This window comes from Tigriopus californicus, chromosome 4, assembly GCF_007210705.1.
Source record: "Tigriopus californicus strain San Diego chromosome 4, Tcal_SD_v2.1, whole genome shotgun sequence".
Taxonomy (NCBI): domain Eukaryota; kingdom Metazoa; phylum Arthropoda; class Copepoda; order Harpacticoida; family Harpacticidae; genus Tigriopus; species Tigriopus californicus.
In genome coordinates this window covers 623,910-636,878 of record NC_081443.1, presented here as the reverse complement: position 1 = coordinate 636,878, position 12,969 = coordinate 623,910, and the positions used below count along the sequence as shown (strand labels likewise).

At 44.2% G+C, this 12,969-nt stretch overlaps 2 protein-coding genes across 9 annotated transcripts in view; both read left to right on the top strand.

The window, feature by feature from the left end:
* The window catches only part of LOC131879868 (multiple PDZ domain protein-like), a 35,098-nt gene extending 27,870 nt beyond the window's left edge, over positions 1-7,228 (top strand). For all 5 annotated transcript variants that reach the window (XM_059226326.1, XM_059226325.1, XM_059226327.1 and 2 more), the window contains 3 exons: positions 4,787-5,472; positions 6,488-6,632; positions 7,023-7,228. In XM_059226326.1, the coding sequence (XP_059082309.1) occupies positions 4,787-5,472; positions 6,488-6,632; positions 7,023-7,086 (895 nt within the window). In that variant the 3' untranslated portion in view covers positions 7,087-7,228. The remainder of the gene's footprint in view (positions 1-4,786; positions 5,473-6,487; positions 6,633-7,022) is intronic.
* Positions 7,229-9,040: 1,812 nt separating this feature from the next.
* The window catches only part of LOC131879871 (OTU domain-containing protein 7B-like), a 5,227-nt gene continuing 1,298 nt past the window's right edge, over positions 9,041-12,969 (top strand). The window contains exons 1-6 of one of the 4 annotated variants that reach the window (XM_059226331.1): positions 9,041-9,389; positions 9,676-9,827; positions 10,336-10,731; positions 11,303-11,515; positions 11,592-12,380; positions 12,446-12,936. In XM_059226331.1, coding sequence (XP_059082314.1) covers positions 10,434-10,731; positions 11,303-11,515; positions 11,592-12,380; positions 12,446-12,936 — 1,791 coding nt within the window. In that variant the 5' untranslated portion in view covers positions 9,041-9,389; positions 9,676-9,827; positions 10,336-10,433. Of the gene's footprint in view, positions 9,390-9,675; positions 9,828-9,989; positions 10,259-10,335; positions 10,732-11,302; positions 11,516-11,591; positions 12,381-12,445; positions 12,937-12,969 lie in introns of those variants that run through there. The other 3 variants (XM_059226332.1, XM_059226333.1, XM_059226335.1) reach the window with 3 other exon arrangements.

Below are 12,969 nucleotides of genomic sequence, written 5' to 3'. Positions count from 1 at the left end.
TTCTAGATCTGCTCTGTTTTGGTTGGTAGGCATGCTTTGGTTCGCTTGTTGAACGAACGGAAATTAGTGCAAGAAGAGACCTTTGAACGTGATCTTAATATTCCGGTCCCCAAAGTTTGATCAAGTTCCAAGACTGGCAAGGTCATACTTGATGAGAAGCACTGTTGCCTGCCTTTGCTGAACTTCATCAGTGAATGAGGCCGAGTTGAGATGAGATACATCGATAATCAAGATGGGAATCGATATCCGTCTTGACCTCTCATCGCCAATTGAGACTCTCGCGCACGTTTAGATTCGGATCATAAATCCTATCCTCGGTCATCATTTATTTTCTTGCCCTTTGACTTACTCATACTTGTTGATCAAGAGACCATATCTTGATGTACAATACCCTCTGCATGGAGCAGTTTCTCGGTTTACCTTGCACAGACGAGGTATTTAAAACATTTCTTTTCCATTGGCTTGACCTTGATCATTCATGTTTATGATTTTCTTTGCAATTGCGTGCCACCAACGCTTTCCTTCGAGGATTTTCATCCGTTTTGTGTAGCAAATGAAATAAGTTGTTACCTTGACATTGAACCTGCTCCAAGTACTAATTCAAGAGGGGAAAAAGGAAGGCACAGTTTGCTATAAATTTCACTCCCTATTGTGTCAAAAGTCTCGCATTTCTAAATCTTTCCTGTCTTTTCTTAGGCTCGAACTGTTCTTGGACAGCTAGGTTCCTTTGACTCTTCACCTTTCTTCGAATCGAACACTTTCTAGATTAAAAACCAAGAGAACGATCCATGTTTTGTCATTTGACTATAAGACCATGGGGGCTAGGCTACCGTGCGTGCAGATATCTCGTATTGCTCATAAAATGAAGTGGGATGCCCTAAAAGTAGTCCCTGAAATAAAGTGAAAAAGGTCTCATCATTGAATCGACGACCAGTTTGTGGCCAAGGCGATCTATTATATGAGCGTCAGACACTTTACGTTCCTTGTGGAACCACTTGAAAATTTTAACTAGAATATTGTTAGGCCGTTGGCATTCAACGAATTGATTTATGGAAGCCACTAGTCCTGGAAATGAATCAGTCCCTAAGTGTGACTATGATTGTGATTGATCAATGGGAACATTGATCAAAAAGCTTGCCTGATCATGAAGTATTGATCCGGTATATTGTAAGGCAAGCTCAAAGTGGTTTTACTTTTAGTGGTCCTTACGCCTAACCACATTGGAGAAAAGTGCTTAAGTTAATGAGGACGGATGTGAAGCAACAACAGAGTGAACAGCTCTTTTTGCATGCATTTCAGTCAGGATGGGAATCGAACTAAGGTGGGCATAAGTGCGAATTCATTCTGCTGTGTCAAGATTTTAACATTCTCAATTTGATTAGTCATGAATCTTGATCCACCTTCATTCATCTTATCCAAAGAAGAACGTCTAAACGTCTAGTGGGGGATTGATGTTCAAGATTCAAGCCGTTCATCGTCATGCTTTGTCAAAACTGATGTTTAAATTTGCCAATAATTGACTTTGAGCGCGATCCTTCTTGACTTGACTCTTACGAAGGTCTCTTTCAAATGAGATCCTCAAGGTCTTTGTCCTTATTCGTCTCCTAATAAGTCAGTGACACAAGAGACCGCAGTTCTGCATTCTGGCAATGAGAGTGCGAATAATTACAACTTCATTAGACACTCCAAGAACCGCGGTAGAAAAAAAAGAATGACATGGACCCATATCTTCATTGACACGAGGGATCTTGTGCGGTTAGTTTTTGCATCCCTACTTGTTCTAAGACATGCTGGAGACTTCCTCGACATTTCCTCGTCTTCCTCAATGGGCGTCATTTGAGGGGCTGCATGGTCCCGTCTTGCTCATCAAGGTTACTAATTTGAGAGTAAACTTAGGTTGAAATCTTTGACCAAAATCTATAGCCATCTTTTCTTCCCTCATCAACACGTGGAGATTGGATTGTCGCTTCAGAAACAGGTTCTCCACTTGAAATAAAAACCACTCTGGAAACGCTCAAAAATGCAAATGAACAACATGACACCTCCTCCACGTCCTCCTCCACCTTCAACATCCAACCATCCAATCAAACAACCGCCACCATCATCACCACCACCACCACCACTAACATCACTAAACGTCTCGGCACCTTCTTCTTCTTCGTCGTCCTTACCGCTCTACTTGAGGGCAATGTAAACTCCGATTTTAGTCCAATCGGCAATCATCGTGGTGTTCGTTTTTGATGGTCCAAGCAGCTGTCTGTCGTGGATGGAATCCGCAATTTCAAATATGCTAATTGACGGACCAATCCAACATTGATTGTGATGTTGCGGCGAAAGAATCTTGAAATTCCTTCAAATACCCTCATCAGCCGTTAAAATATAGAATCTGCAATCCCTCTCTCTCTCTCCGCTTGTAAAAAAAACTGCAAATAGTGCAACCTTTTTGCTTTGAAGCAAAGACGAAGATGATGAATGAATGTTTGTCTTCTAGTTGAACTCTTTGTTGACTTTGTAATAGGGAATGCTAATTCCCAAAAGACATCCGTAATAGTGATGACGTCACATCCAAACCGGTGAGACTCGGATGTTTTAGAGTCTCTAGGATGTTTGACACTCCCCGTCACCCTGGTCATTTCCCTCTAAGTACAGATCTTTTTTGATTGTTCGACTGAGCATCGAGAATAATTAGACTCCCTTGACAGCGCAACTTTGGCTCACAAAGAACATGGGATTTTCTCTGTCTGATTACCCAAAGAGATATTTCAGGGTCTCGGTGGTGAAGAAAGTTGGTGAATAGGTCTTTCGCTCTTCTTCAAATCAGTGAGTGGAATCTCGAGGATTCCTCTTCCTTCCTCTGCTTTAGAGAAAGTGAGAACATTTCCACAAGAATCCAGCAGTTTTCTCACACTTGCACTAATCAATTTACTCAAAACCTTTGCTGAATGGCGGATTCAAGGGGATTGTGGTGAATATATATGGCTTCCTCTTGAGAAAAGAAATATCTTCCATTTGGTATGTACCATACACATGAGTGTGCGAGTGTGAATGGCGGATCGTTAAATCGTAGACTGTTTTGTGGCCCACGACATGGATTTAACAAAGACTCCTACTCTGTACATACCAGCATATTGGTTGTATTTGTAGAACATCTGTCCACTTGACTTGCATCAACCTAATGTGTGCTTGCAATTAATCCAAATCCAAAACACTGCCAGTGTTAATGGCCATTTTATCTTCCATAAAGAGACCTGCAATATTTCGAGCCATTATTCAAGTTCTGTGGGGGATGATTGAAACCCGTTTCACTACACGCGTTGGAAGCTCAATTGATAAACAACCATAAGCGAAGGAGATTTCGTGGTTGATGTTTTTTTTATATATATTATTATTTTGGAACCCATATTTCATATAAAACTTCAAGAACGCTTAAATTGATAATCACAGCATACTTTTGACCCCGGAAGTTTGATCAGGATTCAGCCTCTAAGGTCCCCGACTTATACAGTACGGTAATCTTGACACCTCGCTTGTCCTTGAAGTCTGCTCAATGTTCCAAAATAGATCATAATCCCCGAGAATTTCCTCAAAGAAAAAAGGGCGACACCTACTGTGTTGCTTTGATTTGGAATGGCACTGCGCCCAAAATACAAGAAGTCTTTGTTCTATTGGGGTGAATTTGCTTATCAAGATGTTGTCAGGTCTCGTTGTCAATGACAGGAGACCCGAGTTGATGTGTACACACACACACACACACCCAAGTGTCTTTTTATTCCTTGACACTTGAGACGTTAAAACAAAGCTCGGCAAACAAACCGTGGATTACGTATGAGCACTCAATTAGTGTGTATGTATTGTTCGAAGTGATGGCCTCGGAAGGACTCCAGGACTTCTGAGAAGCATAAATGGATTGCTTCTTCTGTTTAACAAATTGGCCATTAATTTGCCTTATACGGAAGCACGTTTCCGTCTCGAGAGGTAATGACACAAGTATGCATATTGCTGGAATGGCTACCAAATGACCCAGGAAAATGGTCTAGTAATTCAGCTAATGGTCGTAAAAGTGTTGCCGAGGACGGGTGATTGGGCCCGATAGCAATTCAAGTGATGAAGGTCTTCGTGTAGTGTTGAGGATCTCCAATTGTTTTGCTTGATGGAAGACATGAGCTCTGCCCCAAAGTGCTCGATTCCCATGGCCTCCATTAATCACCCGGTATTTGTAGAACTTGTCAGAGAGTTCAAGTTTTCTTCAGAGGCTGGTTTCAAAGGAATCTCACCAAATATTTTCTTGACCTTGGCCCGGTATTTGCTGCAAGTTGTTCTCATGATCTTTGTGATTGAAGATAATTAATGGACAAGCACATTGGGAATTACGCTTGTTAAACTGGTTTTGCCATGTTTTCTTGCCAGTTCTTACTCCTCGAGAATTGCACACGCACGTTAAGGGATCTGGAACATGTGTGCGATTGCGTTGGCTGGCAAACTCTTCTTCCGAATATTCATGTCTTGTTTTTCGGCCTCTTTTGAAGTGTCGTTATTCAAAAGTAAATCTCTCATGAATAGCTCTTCTGGCCCAGTCTTGCCCGTTGGTGGATGAAGGATGACCCTCCATTATGAGTGCCTTATTTCCATAAATAAATTCATGACAATGGACCTCAAGTCCGAGTGATTTATTCCAGCGGCAATTGCCGCGCTAACGATATCCTTTCCTGTCCATTGGAGGATGTCAAGGACGAGATCTGATCGCGATATTCAAACATGCCACTCTCACTCCCATCTTTTCTTTCAGGGATGGACGCCTTTTGATCGGTGATGAAATTGTCAATGTAAACGGGAGGAGGCTCCGGGGCCTCACCATGATAGAGGCCAAGGCCATCCTAAGAAATTGCTCTTGCTTGCGAGACATTGACATTGTGGTGGCCCGACAGTCCGCGGATCCGGCTGTGCCTCGTGCAATTACTATTCATGATCAACCTTTGAGCTTGTTGGCCCATCATGACGAGCAGGACCTAATCAACCTAAGCGACATGCCCCTGCGTCCGGGGTCGTCGGTCGAGGAGGACATCACTCACATCAAGCCCACAATCATCCATATTGGCCCCGGAGGAGAGGAGACTCCCCAAATGTCCCTGAACGGAGCCTACCAAAAGCACCGTAAACTCCCGAAGATGCCTCCGCCCTCTTCTAGAAGGATGGAAGAGGTCTCTATGGAGTCCTCGCAGTTCTGCACCCTCCCCCGGAAACCCAAACACAAGGGGCGTCCCTTGGGTGGAGGCGGAGACGCGTTGCCACCCACTGTGATAACCTCCGGACACGCCACGTTTCACGCCGTGGTCTTTGAGAAAGGACCCGGGAAGAAGAGCTTAGGCTTCAGTATCGTGGGTGGACGGGACTCGCCCAAAGGGATCATGGGCATCTTTGTCAAGACCATTTTGCCCAGCGGTCAAGCGGCCGAGGATGGCCGCTTATTCGAAGGTACGTGAGGCCTCTCAGCTCCCTCTACGGGTGGTTCTTAGAGGCAATGGACTGTTATAATTGCCGTAATAAGAATGGTTGGAGTATGTCCTTTTTTTGTATGTGTGTGTGTCTGTGTGTGTGTGGGGGGGGGGGATGTGTTGAGAATGAAGGAAACGTTTGAATACTTGGGCAACCCTAGTGGGATTCCCGTCTTCTAGCATCCTCATCCTGCGATCGAAGAAGACCTTTGAAGAAGAAGAGGTGATTTCCTTTGAGGAAATCAAAGGCATCTTCATGTTCTTTTTCTGGCCTGCAGCATCACCTGAGGCTGGTTAATGCTGTTGAAGCAGATGATCATGATGACGATGATGGGAGTTGTGGTGGTACACATATACAAGTGATATGCATGCTGGTGTGATTGTTTTGCTTACTTACTTACCAGCTGGCAAGGTTGCTTGCCCTATCACCTCCGTACAATTTCATTACAATCGTGCATCGCGGATATTCAGCCGAGCAATCTTGGTCGGATGACTTTGAAGCATATCCTTTATTGTCCTGACATTTGTGCGACAAATCCTTGATTGGCTCCCAAGAGGTGTTGAAGATGTTGCATTTGAAATGCGTCTAACCCACAAATCGTGGTTCGTCACGGAAAGTTCTGCAAGGTGGTCGTTGAATGGATATCGCTCTTGGCCAGGCCTAAATCAATCCCAAATTCAAACAAATCGTCTGACCACCAAAAAAAGAACTGTCTACCATGATTTGATTTGTTCAATGAGGAAGTTGCAACGAGAACGGTCTTGAAGTATACCACCCTATTTGCAAGTTTCAATCATGTGCCATCGTTTTTTTACGACCTCAATCAAACGATACATTGAAATTCATCAGCGATTCAGCTTTGCCATTCAAATCCTAGTTCATACAACACTGCATGTGTACGGAAAATACATTCACAACTGGCCCCATGCTGCATCTGGGTGTGAGTTAGTGAGGGTGTGTGTGCGTGATTGATTGAATCATTGCTCTGTTCCAGGTGATGAGATCTTGGCTGTTAATGGTGATATCCTCCACGGAATGAGTCACGAAGAGGCCATCGCCATTTTCAAGCGCATTCGCAGAGGACCCGTCGTTCTTCAAATTGGAAGACGAGCCAATCTGAAAACCATCAATAAAAGCGGGTAAGCGATAATCAAAGGCCAAGTTCAATTGATCAGTACTCGTACACTCATTGTAAGAGCAGTTCCAAATTTCCAAATGCTCGTATGTTTTTGGTCTCAAATGAAATTTTCCAGACGAGAAATGCATTCCTGTATCCTTGGACGTTCCCGGTCAAACAATCAAATTTAAAATGTTCACTGAAGACAGTTTGTCTGGTTCTCAAGAGCAAAATTGCAGGTTTTTTTGTTTGATGACTTCACTTCGCAATCATCTGCGGACAAAAATGTCTTGCTTCTCAAGCGTTACTGAACAATATAATCGATCGATAGCTTGTGTCAAAATGAGGTCACCGTCTGATTTGATTTTTTGGTCAAAGACTTACATCTACCGGTTTTTATTTTTATTTTCAGGAGGTCAACCCCCAAGTCTCGATCATGCGATGACCTTTTGGATTCTGCGGCAACTGAAGAATAATATTCATGATGATAATTCATGAATAATTTTTTAATCTCACTTCCCCATTGTACTCTGAGCTATATAGTAGAGTGATTATGATGACTTGTCTGTATTGTTCTTGATTTGCATGTTAGAAAAATAAACCCTCCCTCTTCTCGTGTCCTCGTTCACGCACGTGAATAATTGGCCAATAGCTCAAAGCCATAATAATCTGGAAAATCATACCCCCCATTCAATGGTCCTGGACCCCAAGAAGAACCAGAACGACAGCGAGTGAAAGATCCAATTGCTGGTGCTGCTGATGTTGTTGTTGTTGATGATGATAATAATGATGATGATGAAGAGAGGAGACTGACTGCAAATGAGATTCTTTTGCCGGAGTTTCGGCCTCATTATTTCTCAATTTCATCTCGAACTCAAATACAGGACTTGGGCAGCAGCCTTGAACTTGGGGAGAAGAATTCCCATATTGACAATAGACGGGAATTCTCGTCCGGTTTGGCAGAAACCCCACTGGAAATTAATCGCACTCTCTGCAATGCTGAAATTGGCGCGAGCTTGGGGAAACGGCTTGAATGTACTGTATTCAGCAGAATGTGAATACTGGATAGCATAAGGCACGCTTGCCAGATCTCTGAATGGATGCAGGTCAGAGGTCACCCCGTAAACCGGAGCAACGTGATGGAATCGGGATGGTTGTGGGACCGAACCCCTTCCATTTCTCCACGCTTACAAAAATTAATCCTACTGATATGTGAATCCGGCGGAGGAATCACATCGGGATGCGACGGAACAACAATTGAAAGTCTTTATTGTTGAAACAATTGCGATGCTGGGAAAGGTCAATACAAGGCCTAGGGCAATAATTGAAAGGGTGAGATTTGATTGGGATGAAGATCAAAATATCGCATGTTTCATTGTATAATTAATTGTCTTACATAAATTTGATGCGTTTCACAAACACACTTTGTTTGTTTAGCTGGAGATGTCATTATTGATGTACTTGATTGTTGGGATAGGATAAAAGGCACGTTTAGCCATAGCGTTGATGGTTGGCAAGCACTTTGAAACTAGTCATTTGATTTTTCAAAGATCAAACAAACCACATTTGATGTATTTACTAAAAGAGGAAATAATGGCTGTTTGCGGAGTCCAATAAAACTCTTTTCAGCGAGAACCCAATGGAATATATCCTTGACGTTTCATAAGATATAATATTAGCTTTTTAAATTGGAAACATGTACTAGCGGCAAGCAAAGCATTGTGCCCGTTTCTTTGTCTTAATCCAGTCAAGTGATCCTTCAGCCCAACTTCAAGTAGACAAATATCATCGGTGAATGCAATGGGTTCTTTTGCCTTTAAGGATCCTTTTGGAATTTTGTTCCTTTAATCACGGACTCCTAGAGATGTGGACTTCGAGCAGAAGCAAAAAAAATCGGATCTCCTAAACCATTCACTTAATTCTTGATACACTTCATACGTATGACCGCAAGATCTTGTCGAATAGATGAACTTGGCCAAAGTGTAGCTCCAATCTATGCTTAGGCAAGGTTTAGGGAACTCAGGAAATATATCCAAAGTTATATTGTAAATACTAAATAAAATTCAAATTTTCGGCTACTCTTGGTCAGCTACATACACTTTTGACAACCCAACTTTGAAACAAATCACTTTACAAGTGGATGGTATAAAAATGACCTGCCTTTCGTTGAAGAGATTTACTTTGATTCGAACGGTGACTCAAAGTTGCCATGACCAAGAGCAGACTGATTTCGAGTCCATATTTCTAGAAGTTCGTGCTGTAATATACGCACTAGGACCGGTCAATCTAAAATCTTCCAAGAAAAGGCTAATTGAGAGAACCAAGAGCAGTTATAGTTACTTTTTCCGCCACCAGACTCGTCTAGGTCAGTGTGGGGGATTTCAGTCGTTCGGCTTAGCGCCATCTGCTGGGGATTTACCATCAACTAGTCTGCCAGAACGGCCTTTGATTTCCCAGGATTTGAAGGCAGTCGCCTGGACGTCTTGAGGACATCTTGTGTTGGCCTTTCTTTTTGGTGGTGGTCGTTGCTACTACTGATAGTCAGTTGTGCTTTGTCCCTTGGCCTTGGGACCCAATGGGAAAGGGATAAAAAAGGCTTTTGTCTGTGTTGGCAATAAAGGCCTACAACCGGACACAAAGGTTGTTGCGAAGGCCCTCATGAGGAAACTGATTTAATTATTCGGTTCCTAAAAGTGGAGCACCCATCCCTACAGCCTTCATCCCGCATGCCATTCCCGTTCCACGTCAAAAACCACGCAGTTTCTGACAACCACCACTGGTAAGATTGCCCAACACTTTCCAACCATCTTTCATTTTACGATTGTACTACTGATCTAAAGTTCCACTCAAATCATGCACCAAATCATTCATCATCATTGGTCAGACAATGGCGAAAAAAAAAATTGACACACCAATGTACACGTACTTGCTGTACAGTAACTATTTACTAGCCAGTATCCGTCGTCGGTATCGAATTCAATGTGTAGTTCGTCGGAGTTCATATACTCGTCGCCGGGGGGAGGTGTCGTTCTTGTCGTTCTTTTGACTGCCTCTCTTTGTTCTAGATGGTTACCCAGGTACTCAAGGTCGATGCCAGAGTGTCTGGTCGAACCACAGGATCGGTGTTGTTGGTTGGTACATCCCATTAGAGGGAGTTGGAGAGTGGCGGGCTAAACTGAATGAATTGAATGGACTACTAAAAGAACTTCAAAGCCCTGTGAGTACATTCAACCAGAGTCTGGGATGTCAGTCGGATATAGGTTTCAGGCCTGGAGATTCAAGTTGCAGAGTGACAGCGACCTCTAGGGAGTGTCAAATAAAAGTTTGATGGTACCACTTCATTGTCAGTAATTTAAATGCGAAGGGCAACTAGAAGAAGCGCTAACGACAATGTTTAAAGTTACTTTGTTTGCGCATCATTATCACGATTCAATGTTCAGACAAAACGTAGTCAATTTCAGCTCATTGTTGTTAATCCTCCCTTGCTAAAATCACATTCAGACGCCTCTCAACGCTAAATATTTCGTTCAATTCGGTACAAGTGTCAAGTGAAGTAAGTAACCGTGTTCCTCCACCACCAGAGGGATTCCTCGTCCACAAAAAAACCTGCCGCCCGCAGGAGGATGCACGTAGTCCTGAGGAGTCCCCGTATGAACGAACTCCTCCTACCTTGGTGCTTAGTCCTTAGTCACCATTGGCTGAATGTGCGTCCATCTCTGTTCCAGGATTGGAGGAGGAGGATTTCACACTTTCCAATGGCACCTACCTACCTACCTACCTAGCTACGCATCTGCTGCTCATTCTGCTCCTAAGGATGGAATGAATGTTTTGCTTCGTCAACGTTGATATCGGCCGTTTGAACTCTGAACATTCGGCAACAAGACAGTCACATCCATCGGCAAACATCATGACCCTACGGTATGATGAGGGCCGGGCCCCTAGATACGGGGATCATGTTCCATCTAAGCGTGTTATCCGCCCAATCCGCCAAGGCACGCCTCATACCCACCCAAACCAGCTATTGGACACAGATCTACCCCACGACGACGAATCTCATGAACGAATCTCCCCTTTACGTTCTACTAATGCGGAAAAGGTCCAACAGAAATTCAACCAAAGTGGTGAGCTAATGTCGAATTGGTCAAGCTTGACTTGAACAGACCTGAGCAAAACCCATTAGAGCGATAGAGAACGTCGCCAAATATATAATATATTGAACAAACGCAAACCAGATCATGTGGATGCTCATTTGGGTTATGACAGAGTTTATAGGCTTTTAGAAGTCGGAACTTCATCTATCGAATTTCAAGGATGATCACACTGACCCAACTGACAAGCTTGCAAATTAGGTTTGAAGCCTTAAGTCTTTTCAATCTAAGTTTAACATTAATTCAACCAAATTGAAGCTAAAATTTTCAGATTAATCATGTATTTTTGACAATTATCCCTTTTTTAAGCCTTGAAAATTAGAGGGCTTATCAGAAATGTTGATAAACTTAGTTCTGAACACCTATGAGGTGTTGTCTAAATGAGTTTTCTGTATGACCATGCTTCCGGACGTCCTCATGTCCTCGATTTCAGGACTACTAGGATTCGCCCAGGTCCGCTCAAGTAAAGCTATGTCCGAGTACTTGATATGAATAGTTTAGTTTGCTTGGCAGCCATATGTATTGATGATAATCTTATGAATAGGCCGTGTGGTCAAGATGGAACGCGGCATCTCTAAGGCCTCAGAAAACGAATACATCATCAGTCAAGCCCGATCCCAAGTTGAAAACGAGTTCCAGCCGAGTCCGGATTCGCCCGATAGCACCCCGGGCGTGTTTCATAGCGGTATCACCGCTTGTGGCTTCATCGATACCCCTGTTTACACTTTTATCCTACCTGACCTCACCATCTATTCCGGTAATACACAATTCTTACCTAAAATTTCATATCCAAAGTTCGAGTGGCGTCTTACCTTGTCTGTGTCTAATTTCAGAGGATTACCGCGGGTTTCTGGAGAAAGACCTCATCGAATTGTCGTCCTTGATTTCTTTGGAGCAAAGTGGACGCTTGAACTGGTGGGCCGAGACCGGGACGTGTCAGCGACTCTGGCCCTTGGCCACGACGGGCGATGGCAACTGCCTCCTCCATGCGGCCTCCCTCGGGATGTGGGGGTTCCACGATCGCCTACTGACCCTTCGGAAAGCACTCCATTCATTCCTGTCGTGCAGTGAAGCCTCAGCCGCCATCTATCGTCGCTGGCGATGGCAATCTCATCGTCAGAACCTTCAGTACGGACTTCATTTGAGCGAGAAGGAATGGGAGGACGAATGGAAGTCCGTGCTCCGTCTGGCCTCTTCCGAGCCTCGGCACGGGTCTTCGTGTTCGTCCGGTTCTTCCGCGTCTTCGTCTGCCATGTCCATGTCGCCCACATCGTCCAATCGTCGGTGGTCCCGAATCAGCCTAGTGGCAATGGGGGGCGAAACCGATTTCAAAGGAGTGGACGGTCAACCTCAAACTCTCTATGAGAGTCTGGAAGAGGTCCACGTTCTGGCTTTGGCCCACATTCTTCGGCGTCCCATTATAGTGGTGGCTGATGTGGTCCTGCGAGACATGAATGGCGAGGCCTTGGCTCCGATTCCGTTTGGAGGCATCTACTTGCCCTTGGAATGCTCCGCCAGTGAGTGCCACAAGAGCCCGCTCCTGCTGACCTACAACGCCGGACATTTCTCGGCTTTGGTCTCCATGCAAACTGAAGATGCGGATGAGAATAGCTGGATGCCAGGTAATCGGGATTCAAATCGGTTCGTTTCAAATTGTTTCCAATGAAAATGTGTTCATCATTTCCAGCCGTGATTCCTTTGACCGACTCGAATCATTCCCTTCTTCCGCTTCACTTTGCGGTTGATCCTGGGCCGGATTTCATCTGGGACCAAGATGAATACCAGGAAGAGGTGGTGCATAGCCTCACCCTCCATCCCAACGTTCATGTGAACTTGGTGAATGCTTATCTGGAAATTGTCAAAGTGGCGTTACCCGAGTATTTCCTCGACCCGCCCAACACGATGGGCCATGCCAACTCCAAGACCACGAAACAAGCCCTGTCCGTGGCCAAGCAGTTCGGGAGCATTGGCAAGAAGTTGAAGAAGAACCTGGGGAAATTGGCGCGCAATTCGTCATTCCGCGGGGACGCCAAAGATGGAAATAATTCTGTTGTCAGACAATCCACGCGGCTCCAACAGAAGATTGTGTCCGGAAGCCAAAGCTTCATATTGGCCGCGTTTATCCATACAAATTCGCCATTACCATATCAGAACGAAATGGTTGAGAATTACCTTCTGGTGAGTTACATTTATCGCACCCAAGTCAATATC